Source organism: Myotis myotis, unplaced genomic scaffold (assembly GCF_014108235.1).
Source record: "Myotis myotis isolate mMyoMyo1 unplaced genomic scaffold, mMyoMyo1.p scaffold_m19_p_10, whole genome shotgun sequence".
Classification (NCBI taxonomy): domain Eukaryota; kingdom Metazoa; phylum Chordata; class Mammalia; order Chiroptera; family Vespertilionidae; genus Myotis; species Myotis myotis.
In genome coordinates, this window is record NW_023416314.1 from 79938873 (window position 1) to 79952900 (window position 14028).

General features: G+C 65.3%; 2 protein-coding genes across 12 annotated transcripts in view; one reads left to right on the forward strand and one right to left on the reverse strand.

Moving 5' to 3' along the window:
- Positions 1-912: 912 nt before the first annotated feature.
- On the forward strand, positions 913-10975 carry RCOR2 (REST corepressor 2). 3 transcript variants are annotated; one of them, XM_036326856.1, is made up of 13 exons: positions 913-1024; positions 6880-7118; positions 7814-7870; positions 8169-8249; positions 8438-8490; positions 8576-8737; positions 8841-8965; positions 9063-9132; positions 9216-9431; positions 9783-9860; positions 9995-10052; positions 10185-10414; positions 10530-10975. In XM_036326856.1, exons 2-13 carry the CDS (start codon positions 6992-6994, stop codon positions 10842-10844), a joined length of 1572 nt encoding a protein of 523 aa, XP_036182749.1. In that variant the 5' UTR covers positions 913-1024; positions 6880-6991; the 3' UTR covers positions 10845-10975. The 3 variants fall into 3 exon arrangements, with proteins under 3 accessions (XP_036182749.1, XP_036182750.1, XP_036182751.1); XM_036326857.1 differs by lacking the exon at positions 913-1024 and adding an exon at positions 3053-4783; XM_036326858.1 differs by lacking the exon at positions 913-1024 and having other exon boundaries at positions 6626-7118.
- A 681-nt stretch (positions 10976-11656) lies between these two features.
- MARK2 (microtubule affinity regulating kinase 2) overlaps positions 11657-14028 on the reverse strand; it is a 57175-nt gene continuing 54803 nt past the window's right edge. For 5 of the 9 annotated variants that reach the window (XM_036326847.1, XM_036326846.1, XM_036326850.1 and 2 more), the window contains exon 19: positions 11657-13719. In XM_036326847.1, coding sequence (XP_036182740.1) covers positions 13359-13719 — 361 coding nt within the window. In that variant the 3' untranslated portion in view covers positions 11657-13358. The remainder of the gene's footprint in view (positions 13720-14028) is intronic. The other 4 variants (XM_036326853.1, XM_036326854.1, XM_036326848.1 and 1 more) reach the window with 2 other exon arrangements.

The window sequence follows — 14028 nt, forward strand, 5'->3', positions numbered from 1 at the left end:
GGAGTGTGTGTGTGTGAGTGTGTGTGTGGGGGTGGAGTGTGAGTGTGTGTGTGGGGGTGGAGTGTGTATGTGTGTATGTATGTGTGTGTGGGGAGGGGTGGAGTGTGTGTGTGTGAGTGTGTGTGTGTGGGGGGTGGAGTGTGTATGTGTGTATGTATGTGTGTGTGGGGGGGGTGGAGTGTGTGTGTGTGAGTGTGTGTGTGGGGGGTGGAGTGTGAGTGTGTGTGTGGGGGTGGAGTGTGTGTGTGTGTGTGGGGTGGAGTGTGTATGTGTGTATGTATGTGTGTGTGGGGAGGGGTGGAGTGTGTGTGTGTGTATGTGTGTGTATGTGTGTGTGGGGTGTATGTGTGTGTGGGGGTGTATGTGTGAGTGGGGGGGTGGAGTGTGTGTGTGTGTATGTGTGTGTGTGAGTGTGTGTGGGGGGGGTGTATGTGTGTGTGTGGGGGTGGAGTGTGTGTGGGGGGGTGGAGTGTGTATGTGTGTATGTATGTGTGTGTGGGGAGGGGTGGAGTGTGTGTGTGTGTGGGGGTGGAGTGTGTGTGTGTGTGTGGGGTGGAGTGTGTGTGTGTGAGTGTGTGTGTGGGGGTGTATGTGTGAGTGGGGGGGTGGAGTGTGTGTGTGTGTATGTGTGTGTGTGAGTGTGTGTGTGGGGGTGTATGTGTGTGTGGGGGTGGAGTGTGTGTGTGGGGGGTGGAGTGTGTATGTGTGTATGTATGTGTGTGTGGGGAGGGGTGGAGTGTGTGTGTGTGTGGGGGTGGAGTGTGTGTGTGTGTGGGGGGTGGAGTGTGTGTGTGTGTGTGTGTGAGTGTGTGTGTGGGGGGTGGAGTGTGTGTGTGTGGGGGGGGTGGAGTGTGTGTGTGTGAGTGTGTGTGTGTGTGTGTGAGTGTGTGTGTGGGGGGGGGTGGAGTGTGAGTGTGTGTGTGTGTGTGTGAGTGTGTGTGTGGGGGTGGAGTGTGTGTGTGTGGAGTGTGCAGCCTGGGAACGAGGCTGGCCATGGAGGCGGAAGGCACAGCTACACCTGGAGGTGAGAGGGGCGGAGCGGGTGCTGGGTGTGGGGCAGGCCTCGGAGGGCTTCCGGCCAGATGGCCTCAATTCTCTCTGGAAGTGGGAGGCAAGGTCATGTGCAAAGAGCCACGCAGCCGGTGGGTGGGGGTGGGGTGCAGGAGGAGCTGAGGGGAGCAGGAAGGATGCTCCGTGCCAGCCCAGGAGCCCTGGATGTGCCCGTTAGGGCACGGCTTGTCTGAGGAGCCAGCAGTCCCAGGGCCAGGCTGGGCGGGGGAATGCAAGTAGGTGGGTCAGGCCAGGGCTGGCAGGAGGATGGGGCCTCCGGGCACAGGCGGGGCTCAGCAGATGGCGAGCACACCTGTTTGGCCGGATCGGAAACAGGCTGGGAAGCCCTTGAGGACTGACCTGGGAGAGAAGCTCCACGGGGAGCCATGGGCGTCCCTGAGCAGGAGCGGGGCGCGAGCAGAGCAGCGGCTAAGGATGGTATCCAGCTACGTGTCCTTGGACGGAGAGAGCAAGCTGGAGGCAGGAATCTGGAGGAGTGGACACATCTGAAGGGAGGATGTCAAGTGTCAGATGTCACAGAGGAAGAGCTATTAGCTCCAAAGGTCAGCCCCGAGTCCCAGGCGGCCATGGCCTTCGCTGGCCCACAGAGCCTGGCTGCCTGGCACAACAGGAAAGGGGCTTCCAGCCCTGCTGGGGTGCTCAGTGGGGACCCCTGCTTCAGAAGGAGACCGGTATCCCGGAGGCTCTAATCACATTCCAGCTAAGACGATGCTGGATCCTCCCAACAATCAGATGAGGTCGGGATTATTGTTCCCTTTGAGAGATGGAGGGACCGAAGTTCAGAGAGGCCAAGTCACTCACCTCAGACCACACAGCAAGCGAGAAACAAGGTCTGAGATCTTGGCCGGCTCTATGCCTGCATTCTTCCTGCTGTTTCTGTCTCCTCTGCCACTTCACTGGGGGCTTATACTCCACCTGACTTTATTCTGGCAGGTTCTAGGTGGTTCTGGACCAGGGAAATTTGCGGGAACTTGGATCTAAAGCTCAGTAACTCCAAATGGCCCAGGGGACCTGGATCCCATGCACCGGCCCTGGGAGAATGCCGGGCTCAGCACCCTGAGCCCAGGCTGAGGCGGGACCCCTGGGTTCACACTGTCACCGCCAGAGGGCGCCCACAGTTGCCCAGGTGAGGGCGAGGGGCGGTCCCCTTCCTGGCTTCCGGAAAAACAGCCTGGGCTCCTGGATCTGGAAACTGCCCCCTCATGGGTCCAGGGACCCCCCTCACCTCCTCGCATCTACCTCAGCTAAGGTCTTGCTGACCCTCCCTTCCCAGGCCCTGCTTTGCCCAGGGAGTCAGGTTCCCCGGGGTGGGTGCCAGGAAGCCTGGGGTCCCCTTGCTTACCGCCTCCGGGCTCTGCCCTGCCCTCCCCAGCTCCACTCACAGATGTGCCTGCCTCGCCCCTCAGCCAGGTTCTCACGCAGCCGCAGTGCTGAGGCCGCACCAGCACCCGATTGTCACCTCCGTCACCCTCTGTCAGGCCCCTGCACAGCCCTGGGTGGGAGTGTGGGCCAGTCCAGGTTACCACCTGGGCCCAGAGAGGGGCGGGGGGGGGGGCAGTGCCCTGGGCCACACAGCCTGCCAGTGGGCTGCGGGGAGGGGGGCGGGGGGGTGGAGAAGGGAGGAATCAATGCATTCCTGTCTGGGCAGGACTGAGAGTGGGGGGGCCTGGAGGGAGCTCCCCAAGCTCCTTCCCAATGGAGCCCACCTCCTCCGTCCCCGCTTCACTTCTCCCCAGGCTTCCAGTCCAGGGAGCACCTCCTCCCAGCTCCTCCTACGGCTCAGCCAGGTTTTTGCTTAGATCCTGCCACCCTCCCTCCCCCACCCAGGGCTGCCTGCCTGCCTGCCTGCCTGCTGCTCCCTCCCCAAGCTTAGACCCTTGGCTGTGGCCAGGGAGGGCCTGGCGGGGGTCCCAGGCACCACACCGCAGCGGCCAGAGCTCGGGACAGTCCCAGTCTGTCTGGCAGGGATGTGAGTTCAGGATTGGCTGGCGCTGCCCCGCCTTTGGGAGGAGGGAGCAGTGAGGGGAGGTCGGTGGCTGGGTGGCTCATTCAAGGTCACCCTCCTTCCCTCTCCCAGCATCCCTGTTCAACTCTTGTCCCTTCTGCCTCACCTTGAGGAGGGAGGAGGCAAGGTGCCTAACAGGCAGGCGACAAAGGAGCCCCCGGAAGAGGAAGGCTTTTGGGGCTCCTGGCGTTTATTCTTCAGCAAATACCTAGTGCCTGCTCCGTGCCAGGCCCTGAGAACTTCGCAGCAAGGAGCACGGTGGACAGCCCCTGCCTACAGCCCAGCGAGGAGACAGACAAGATATAAACAGTCACACAAATAATGTAAACGTGTGTCCCTAGCCGAGTGACAAAGGGATTTGGTCTGGTTTCCCTGGGGATCTCGGGGGTGAGGAGCCTCATCCCGGCCCAGGGCGGGAGGCGGCTCAGACACGGCCAAGGCTTTAGGAGGCCTGGGTGGGGGCGGAGCGACCTCAGTTTCCTCCACGGGAAAAGGCAGGAAATAAATGTGCCCGGATCTCGGGGTTGCTGCACAGCGGCGAGGAGGCCTGCAGCCCCCAGGAAGGAGGCCCTGTCCTCCTCCCCAGGAAGGGCGAGGGGAGCCCTCCGCTCCGGGAGAATGGCGGCAGAACGGGGAGCGGTCTCACCAAGCCCAGAGATGGCCTCAGGGAGGGAAGGGACCCCAGTTCTCGGTCCCCGTTTTGGAGCTGTGCTGGCCCCTCCGCTGCCTAAGCTGTAGGGGCGGAGGGTCTGGTTCCCCGGCTGCCTCTCCTCTCCCTCCCGCACCCCTGGTCCCTGCCTGGCCACGTGGCACCTCTGCGCCCTCGCCTGGGGGAGCGTGATGCCCGACCTCGGGGCTGGGGCGCCAGGCAGAGTGTGTGGGATTTGGTCCCTCCACGACGGAGACCAGGTCCCTCAGAGCAGCCGACTCCCTTCGGCCCCACAGCCCCAGGGCGGCAGGGAGGGGGTGCTGTCTCTTTAAGAGCCTTCAGGCTGCTGGGAGCAGATGGCCAGGCCGACCGGGGCCCCTTGTCCTTTGTGTGGCTTTGCACAAAAGAGGGGGCCAGCTGGGGAGGGGGCAGCTGCAGCAGGTGGGAGGGTGGGGCCTTGCCCCTCCCCCTTCTCACCCAGCCGCCATTGCCCTTGGGGAGCGTTTTCTCACTGGGATGCCCCTCCTGTCTGGATACTGTGGCCCCTACAGTCACCCCCAAATTCCTAGGAAAATCCCTCCCTTATTGTGTCCCCCTTTGTAGGCAAAAGCATCATCACACCAGGGCCTGGGCACTCCCCCTCCAACCCCAAGGAATAAACCTCCCCTCCCTGCCCCCACCTCCCTAGCAGAATCTCCGCCTTGAGCTCCAGGCTCTAGGGAGATGGGAGAACAGAATTAGGTTCTTATGCGTACACGTGTGCGTGGTGGGGGACGCTGGGCAGGAAGGATGCCAGGGGCTGGGGGTACCGGGCAGCCCTGGAGGAGGGGTCAGAATATGCCTGATGCTGAGGCCTGGGGCGCGGGGCTGGGCCCAGGACCAGGTCTGGGTAGAAAGAGGAGGCCAGGGTGGGGGATGGGGAACCCAACTGAGGCCCTGCCTAACGGGGTTCCGGTGTGGGCAAGATGGAAGACTCCATCCTAGGAGAGGGCTGTGTGCAGCGATGGCTGCCCGCCAGGCCGGAGGGGACAGAGATGACAGCCTTGTGAAGCCTGGAGGTGCTGGGGGCGGGGCGGACCCTGCCGCTCGGGAAGGGTCAGGCTGGATGGAGGCTCTTTTCCTCGCGTTGCAGACCCCTCGGTCGGGTCTGCCCTGGGCCCATTCATTCCCCTCCTTTGTCCAGACCTCCGCACCCTGGGGCTGGGTGCCCAATCCGTGACTTAAGCGGAGGAAAAAGGCCCCGTAGCTCTGGCTGGAGGTGTGGCGGGCAACGTGGCCGCGGGCTGGGTGGCCCCAGGGTGGCCCCATGTGGCCCACTGTGCCACAGCCGGGTGGAGTCCTGGCTGACTCGGCCCAACCGCCCGCAGGAGCCCCCAGGACCGGGAGGCCCCAACCAGGTCCTGAACCGACCGCAGGACCCTGGCCGCTGGCCGCGGGCAGGGGTGGGGGCGGGGATCCCGGCTGGGCCCTGGGCTGCGGCTAAATTTAGGAATCTGATTACAGAGCGGCCGGGCAGTGAGGGAGCCGAGGGTGCGAGTGCCGGCTCGGCTCGCCCGGGCACCGCGGGGTGTGCCCGGTGGCGGTGTGTCCCGGGGCCGGGGCCGGGCTGGGAGGGGCGGCGGGTGGGGGCTGGGGCCCGTGTGCGCGGCCGCACGTGCCGGGGCTGCGGGGACCGGGCCCGCACGGCTCGCGGGCTCCGAGCCGCCGCCGGGGTGCGCGCTGGCTCTTTGTGTGCCTGGCAGGGTGGCTGGGTCTGGCTTTGAAACTCCCTGCCCACCCCCACCCCCACCCCACCCCGCCGCCGTCTGCGCCGCTCTGCCCGCTGCCCGGCCTGTCACTCTGCCCGAGCTTGTCCGGGGGGAAGGGGCTGCCGCTCCCCGCGGGGGTGACAGGGCACCCAGTGGGGAGGAGACCCGGCTCCCCCTCTCCCGCAGGCCAGGCCTCTCCCTGCACCTCTCACTGCCTGTCCCCCAGCCCCGTAGGCCGTTTGGGGGTGTACACTGCAGCAATGAAGGGAATCGGGGTGACCCCTGGGGACCCACAGATGCACCAGAAGCTAGGTTTGGCCGAGTAGCTCTTGGAGGAATTCATTCCTGGCCTGTCCGGCCTCCCATCCGTTCTGGCCCCCAAGGGCGCCTGAAGAGGGGGGGTCCCCCCTGCGGAAGGGGGGCGGGGAGTTCCTTGGCAGGAAGGGAAATGAAGGAAAAGCTGGGCTCCACCCGGGCGGGCAGGCCGGCGGCCTCCGGGCCCCCGGGGCAGGCGGCAGCCGACCGAGCCCACTGGTGGGTGGGACTGGTGTGCGCGTGGGTGGGGATGACCCCCGGCTACTGCTGGGGGGACAGCGAGGTCTCCCCGCGGGGCCAGCCTGAGAGCCCCGGGGGCCCGCGGAGGGAAGCGCTCTCCACCGCGGCCCTGACCCCACCCCCTGGAGGTCTAGCCCCGGCCCGGCCCCGCCCCCGGGCCCTCCCTCCCACCCCAGGGCCAGATGTTCAGCTGGCGGAGGCATCGGCTGGGGGAGGGGTGCTGAGGCCGCAGCCGGCACTACTTCCCTGCCAGCAGCTTCATTGTGTGCGCGAGGAGCGAGCGGCGGCGGAGAGCGGGCGGGCGGGCGGGCGGACGGGCGGCAGCAGCCCGAGCGCCGGGAGAGGGAGAGCGAGCGCTGGGAGCGTGCGAGGCGGCGCCCGCGGCTGCGCTCCGCCCGCGCCCGCAACTCTGCCCCCGCGCCGCCCGCCGCCCCGCCGCCGCCTCCACCGCCCGCCGGCTGCGGTCGCCGGCAGGGGTCTGGCCGGGACAGGGGTGCCCGCCCGGGGACGGTGGCATCCCGGTGCACCCGAGAGACACGGAGCCCGCGGGGGGCGCCAGTGGCGCTGCCGTGCCCGCTCGCGGAACTGCGTGGGTAGGAGGGCGGTGGGGCTCGGGGCGCCCCGAGGGCAGGGCGCCCTCACTTCCCCCGGGGGAGCCCCCGTCCCGGGGAGCGCACAGAGCGAGCGCGCCCCGCAGCCGCACCGGATCTTGCGCTCGTCCCCCTGCGCACCCCACTTCTACACAAACTTTTCCGACGCCCTCGCCCGTGGGGGTCGCGGAGAGCGCGGGGCTGCCCGCTGGGCTCCCGCCTCGCCGGACCCCAGCCACGCCGACCTCCTGCCTCTCGCAGCCTCAGTGGCGACCTCTCCAGGCCGGGCCGGGCACGGCACTCGAGGCGAGCGCGGCAACCCCCGGTCGCTCTCCGAAGGCTCCCGCGCCCCCCGGGGCAGCTGGGCGGGGTGATGCCCTCGGTGATGGAGAAGCCGAGCGCGGGCTCCGGGATCCTGTCCCGCAGCCGGGCCAAGACGGCGCCCAACGGCGGACAGCCTCCCTCGGAGGATGACAGCAGCGAGGAGGAGCACTCGCACGGTGAGCCCCGCGGCCCAGGGTTAAAGGCCCCCCCCGCCCCCCGCAGACTCGGAGTGGGGGGCGGGGCGGGGAGGGGAGAGTGGCCGGCCACTGGCGCGTTACACTGATGGTTCCTGCCCCCCTTGGCTGGAGCCGGTGCCGTGCTTCTCCCCGAAGCCTGGGGCTGCCGGCACGGAATCTGGGGGCTGGGCCCCTAGCTGCCCGCCCGCGCCCTGAGGGACTGGGCGTCCCTCACCCTCCCACCCACAGGCTGGGCCCCTCATACCTGGCCACCTTGCAGGGGACTGAGGTCTGGCCGGGCAGGGTCTGGGAAGACACCACACCAAGCTGGGAAGCTCATGTGGTGGGGAGGAGCCTTGGATTCCTGCAGGGCTGTGGTCCAGGTCTAGGGGCAGCCCTCCAACCGCCCCCCACCCCCCGCCAGAACAAAGGGCTCTGCCTGGTCTGGGCTCTAAAACTGGCCCCTTGTCCTCCGTCCTCCCCTGAGCCCCCAGGCCCTCATAGGCTATGACTAGGCAGGGTCTCTTCCTATTCCAGTTCCTTGTATGGCCGAGGGTAACAGGGGGAAGATGAGGGGAGAGTGAGCCTCCTGGAAGGTGGGGGCCCTGGGTACTCAGGAGGAACTCCAGGCCACCTCCCCCGCCACATCCTCCCGCCCTCCCTGGAGCCCTGACTGCCTCCTCCTGGCTCCACAGACAGCATGATCCGCGTTGGAACCAATTACCAGGCTGTAATCCCCGAGTGCAAGCCTGGTGAGTGGCAGGGCAGGCTGCACAGGGAGGGGCGCCCAGGGCCCAGGGCTTGGCCCTGAGCCCCACCTAGGGGGAGCCCTTGGCTGGCGCCCACTGGAAGGACAGCCAGGCGGGCAGGCGGGGGTGGGTGGCCCCATGGCATGGCTAGTTTTCCTGCTCTGCCTTCCTGTCTGGGTCTCTGCCCCTCCTCCTTTCTGGGCCTCACCTCGCAGGCCCCACTGCTCTGCCGCCCTCTGGCCATGCGTCCAGGCCAGCGCAGGAGGCTGCTGAGTGTCTCCCCTCCGCCTCTGCCTTTCAGAGAGCCCCGCACGCTACAGCAACAAGGAGCTGAAGGGGATGCTCGTGTGGTCGCCCAACCACTGTGTGTCGGATGCCAAGCGTGAGTGGGTGGGAGCCTGGGTTCATGCCAGTCTGCCCCAGAAGTGGGCTGGAGGCTGAGGTGTGGGTTCAACCCCTGCCCTGGGGCTCAGGCTTGGAGGCGGACCCCTGTGTGTGTGTGTGGGGGGGGGGAGGGCAGGAGTAGGAGTTGTAATCTTTCATCCAAGATCCGGCCCCACCCTCCCACAGTTGACAAGTACATTGCAATGGCCAAGGAGAAGCATGGCTACAACATTGAGCAGGTGAGCCTTGGCCCCACCGGGGTGTGGGTGGGGACCGGACAGTGCCGGGGTGGCTCAGACTGAGTTGTGCCCTCCCCCCGGCCAGGCACTGGGCATGCTCCTGTGGCATAAGCACGACGTGGAGAAGTCACTGGCCGACCTGGCCAACTTCACCCCGTTCCCCGACGAGTGGACCGTGGAGGACAAGGTGCTGTTTGAACAGGCCTTTGGCTTCCACGGCAAGTGCTTCCAGCGGATCCAGCAGATGGTAAAGCCCTCCACCCCCGCCACCGCTCCTCAGCCCCTCCTTTCTGATGCGCCTGCCCGGGGCCCGCACTCGGTGGCCCCAGCCTCTGGCGTTGCCCCTCCAGCTGCCCGACAAGCTGATCCCCAGCCTGGTGAAGTATTACTACTCTTGGAAGAAGACCCGGAGCCGGACCAGCGTGATGGACAGACAGGCTCGGCGGCTGGGGGGCCGAAAGGACAAAGAAGAGAGGTGGGGCCCAGGGGCGAGCCAGGGTGTGGGAGGGACCAAGCGGAGCCCCTGGGGGCCCTGCCCCTGCCTCACTCTTTCTCTCGCCCTGTGTCAGCAGTGATGAGCTCGAAGAGGGACGAGGAGCTGTGAGTGAGGGGGAGCCAGATGCCGGAGACCCCAAGAGAGAGGTGAGGCCCTAGAACTGGCCGGCCCCCTGGCCCGCCCTCTCCTTGGGCTCTGCGCCACCACCGTCCTCTCCTTTCTCCGGCAGCCTCTGCCCTCTCGGCCTCTGAATGCCCGGCCCGGCCCCGGGAAGAAGGAGGCCCAGGCCTCGCAGTATCGCCACCACCCACTGAGGACGCGGCGGCGCCCCCCCAAGGGCATGTACCTGAGCCCCGAGGGCCTCACTGCCGTGTCAGGAAGCCCAGACCTTGCCAACCTCACGCTTCGAGGCCTCGATTCCCAGCTCATCTCCCTCAAGCGTCAGGTGGGGCCCGAGAGAAGAAGGGACGGGCAGAGGGAGCCGTCGGCAGCTGGGAGTCATGACTGGGCAGCTGAGGTGTGAGGGAGACGGTGCCGGTGCCGAGCCTGCTTCTGCCCCTGCCTTGCCCCCTGGGCTGCTGGGTGACGGCATTCTTCTCCCACTGGTCTGTGAACAGGAGCGGCGCACAGCGTCGCCCCTGCCGAGCGGCTGTGAGGGTGGAGGGAGCTAGTGGTGGGTGGCAGAGAGCTTCGTGGGAAGTGGCACTGGTGTGTGCAGAGCTGGAGCCCTGGCGAGGGCTGGTACTGAGGCCCCCGCATGGAGAGCTTGATACCCCTTCATTGCCTGGCCTTCCAGGTGCAAAGCATGAAGCAGACCAATAGCAGCCTCCGCCAAGCCCTGGAGGGCGGCATTGACCCACTCCGCCCCCCTGAGGTGAGGCTGCTCTTGAGTTGGGGGACAGGAAGGGGTCCTCTCTGGAGGTGGAGCAGAAAGGGGTGTGCTGCTTGGAGAGCGGCGCCTCCATTTTTATGTTTTTGAGTGTAAAGGAGCTATTCCTTGCTCTTCAGGCCAACACCAAGTTCAACTCCCGCTGGACCACAGATGAGCAGCTCCTGGCTGTACAAGGTGGGGTGTGACTTGGAGGGAAGGGGGGGGGGGCGGAATCTCTCCCCACCCTCGAAGGAGCTGGGCAGAGGGGAAGGGTCAGGAAGTAACTCGTTCTAAGGTGTTCTCTCTGCTACCCTTTGGCCCTCGCAGCCATCCGCAGGTATGGCAAAGACTTCGGGGCTATTGCAGAGGTGATTGGGAACAAGACCCTGACCCAGGTGAAGACCTTTTTTGTGAGCTACCGGCGCCGCTTCAATCTGGAGGAGGTGCTGCAGGAATGGGAGGCTGAGCAGGATGGGGCCCCTGGAGCCCCGGTCCCCATGGAGGAGGCTAGGAGAGGGGCTCCCTTGCCAGCCCCAGCCCTAGAGGAAGATGACGAGGTGAGAAGGGGTGAGAGAAACCCTTCAGAGAAGAGAGGAGAGGAACCGCCTACGTCCCTGGGTTGGGCTGAGGGTGTGGCGGCGCCCGGCTTCTCACTCTTCTCTTTCCTTTCAGGTCCAGATTACATCTGTCTCAACATCTGTGCCCCGACCCGTGCCCCCTGCGCCACCCCCCCCTCCACCTCCCACCTCACTGTCCCAGCCGCCCCCACTGCTGAGGCCACCTTTGCCCACGGCTCCTACCCTGCTTCGCCAGCCGCCCCCACTCCAGCAGGGCCGCTTCCTCCAGCCCCGGCTGGCCCCCAACCAGCCCCCACCACCTCTTATTCGCCCAGCTGTGGCTGCCTCCCGCCACAGTGCCCGCCCTGGCCCTCAGCCCCCACCCACCCTGATTGGAGCCCCCCTGGAGCCTCCAGCCCCCTCACTCTGAGCCCTGAAGCCCTCCACCCAGAGGCTCCAGAACACCTTTGCTGGATGTGTTGGGCACCCCTGGCTTCACTGACGACAGAAGGGACTAGAACTCTTGCCAGGTCTTTCAAAGACCCACAGCTGCTGACCATCTTGGGCAGACCAGCAGTTCTGACTGTCTGGCAGCTGGCCCATCTCCCACAGCCCAACCGGGGTGGGGCTCAGGGCCCAGGGCCTCTGAGCTGGCCTGAGGGCACTGCTCTTCCTGGAGGGGCGCAGTGGCTGCCTCCTAGTCAGCTGGAGTTTGGCCTTTTGGCCCTAGCCTTTGTGTAGAGGGGGTCCTGATCGTAGCTTGGGGGGTGGGGGAGGACATTTTGGCCTGTTGGCGGTTCTTCCTCTTCCCTTCTTTTAGCAATAAGTCTGGGGTGAGGTAGGGAGGGGCTGGAGGGGGGAGGGGGCCGAGAGTCCCCTGGGGCTCGACAGCAGCTGAGACTTAAGGGGCAGCTCTCCCGGCTTTGGCCACACAAGAGGCCTCCAGGGAAGTGCTGAGCTCTGAGGGTGCCCACTTCACTCGCCACCTGAAAGCTTAGAGAAAGGAACAGATGCAGACATGGGTTTATTTTTCAATGTTTTTTAAAGAAATAAAACCTTCCAAGCTCACTGAGTCCTCTCTCCCTGTTGGTGTAAGGACCCTGGGCTTCCTGACTGCCATGAGGGTAGGGAGGGTGCGCCCCGCCCCACAGGAATCCATCCTCCTGCAGGAAGGCGGCTAGGCTGCGTCTTGCCCACAGGGACTGGGTCCCTGCCCAGTGGGGAGAATAAAAAGGAGGTAGCTCAGATTCCAAACATTCTCTTTATTACGTGTTTGATCCAGAGGAGAAACGAAGTGCAGGAGTGGGGGGCTGGGTGGGGAGGGCCGCCTTGCCTGGGAGCCCCTGGCCACCATCCCCCCCCTTGGGAGCCAAGCCATGCCCTCCCAGCCCCTCGGAGCACCAGGGCTGTTCCATAGGGGAGGAGGGGAGGAGGGAGCCCTTGGTCGGAGCCGAGCCCGAAGCTGGGCTTGGGGGCAGGAGGACTGAGGTTGGCGTGGCCCCTTCCTGGGACCCAAGGGCTTTAATGGCCAAGGAGCCTGGCCTGGGAGTGGGGGTGATGAGTAGGGGTGGAGTCATCATAAATCAAAAAAATAATAAAATAATAAAATAAAAAATAAAACCCATCACAAAAAATGTACAACTCAGGTGAGGGTAGGGGCAGCCTCTGTGCTGGACCCCTTCCCCCAATTTCTCAAGAACAGAAACAGCAGAGAAATAAATTAAGGGATGCAGCGGCCACCACCAGCCAAGCGCCCACCACCAGCCACTCCCACCCTGGCCACAGGTCAGCAAGCTGGGAGTGGCCTGGCCTGGCCCCCCCCCCAGTGGAGGGCAGAGGCCGGCCCTGCTGCCCTATCCGCCCCCGCCAGTGGCCTGCAGGCTCTGGGCAGTGTCTCCTGAGAGGAGGGGTGACAGTGTCAGGAAGAAAGGCAAGGCCAGAGATGAGTGGTGAGGGAAGTCACTGCTATGGAACTAGCTGGTGCCCAGATTAATGCCAATGACGGAGCCGTGGGGAGAGAAGAGCGGCGAGTGAGCGGCTTCGCTCTGCGCTTTCAGACAAAAGGCTCTCCCATAATGGAGAACGCCCAGCCCAGGCGGCCCCCTGGGGCCCAGGAGCCCATCTGCCCAGCAGTCCCCTCCCCTATCCCAGCCCTAGGGTCAGCCCCGCCTTCTTCCCCCGGGAGGGGGTGGGACAAGATGGCACAGACTTTTGAGTGGGGGACCAAGGTCCCCACAGCAGCTTGTGGAAGGAAATGCCCAGCTCTGGGAAGGGGGGCAGAGGATACAGTGTGGGGGGAGGCTGGAGCCCCACGCCTCGCTGCCAGCCCACCCACCTCAGGGCTGCACAGCACCCCCACCCCAGCCCCTGGCCCCCCAGGCTCCAGCCCAGGGGCCTGAGGTCAGGGGAAGGCCACCTCTGGTGGTTTGCTTGGAGGGGAGGGGGAGAGGGGAGAAGCCCGCAGTGGGCCTGGCGGAGGGCCTGACAGGGAGCTCCACCACTCTTGCCTGAGAGTGTTCCAGCCCTGAGCCACCCTCCCGGGAAACCCCACAGATCCAGTCTCGACTGTCCCAATGGGGCAGGGAGGAAAAATGGCCGCTGGGATTTTTTTTTTCTTTTTTCTTTTTGGTAATAAAAAAGTTCTTGGTTTAGGCGAAATACTCTGTGCAACCGCAGTACCGAGGGGAGCCCTGCCCCCACCCTCCCTTCCTTTACCTCCTGTGGGAGAGGGGGAGGGCGGCATCTGGGCAGGGGTCAACGTGGGGGAAAGAACCATCTCCCATCCCCACAAACATGGAAGAAAAACTGAGCAGGGCGGGAGGGAGAAGTGCCAGCAGGGGGAGACACGCCACCCGTCTGCAGTCTCGCCCAGGCGGGCCGGAGCGGTGGGCCAGCAGCTAAGTCCAGCGGCCCGCCTCCGTCGCCCCCCACTCCTGGCAGCCTGTTAAAGCTTCAGCTCGTTGGCTATTTTGGAGGCAATGTTTTTGAAGGCCATGGAGGTGCCCGATATCCGCTTAAACCGCACCCCGTTGAGGGAGAGCCGCGGCAGTTTGCACACCTCCATCTCCCACTGCACGAAGTCCTCGTGGCCCGGCGTGCCGTGCATGCACAGCAGCATGTACTTCTCGTGCAGCTCGTTCTGGCAGCTGTTGGCGTCCAGCACCTTGCGGATCTCCCGCATCATCTCGTTGGGCTCCATGGAGCTCGTGGTCTTCATGCTCCAGGTGAAGCGGAGCGAGCGCGGCTTGGCCTCCCGGGACTCCTCCTTCTCCTTGTCGCTGCCACCACCGCCCACCACGTGAGGTCTGCGGAGAGGCAGAGCCGGTCAGGGGACCCAGGACCCACCCGGGGCACCACCCTGGCGCCAGGGACCCTGAGAGCAGAGCAGAGAGCAGCGGGCGGGCGAGAGGCGTGGGCAGTCCTGGCCTCCACCCGGGCAGAGGTGAGGAGCCAGGCAGAAGCCGCCGTGGGCGGGGCAGGGGTACAGTCGTGCTCCCCTTTGAAGAGGGGAGGGTCAGGGAGGAACGGGGAGCCCGCTCCAGCCTGAATTCAGGGCTGGACACGGGAAGCACGGAGGCCCAGACAGGTGAGCAGGGCTCCGCCTTCCAGAGGCA

Bases quoted from the DNA above. Each gene is read 5' to 3' on its own strand.
- RCOR2 (XM_036326856.1), top strand. From the start codon at position 6,992: ATGCCCTCGGTGATGGAGAAGCCGAGCGCGGGCTCCGGGATCCTGTCC. The intron at 7,871-8,168 runs GTGAGTGGCAGG...TCTGCCTTTCAG, and splicing joins AATCCCCGAGTGCAAGCCTG to AGAGCCCCGCACGCTACAGC. The intron at 8,738-8,840 runs GTAAAGCCCTCC...TTGCCCCTCCAG, and splicing joins TCCAGCGGATCCAGCAGATG to CTGCCCGACAAGCTGATCCC.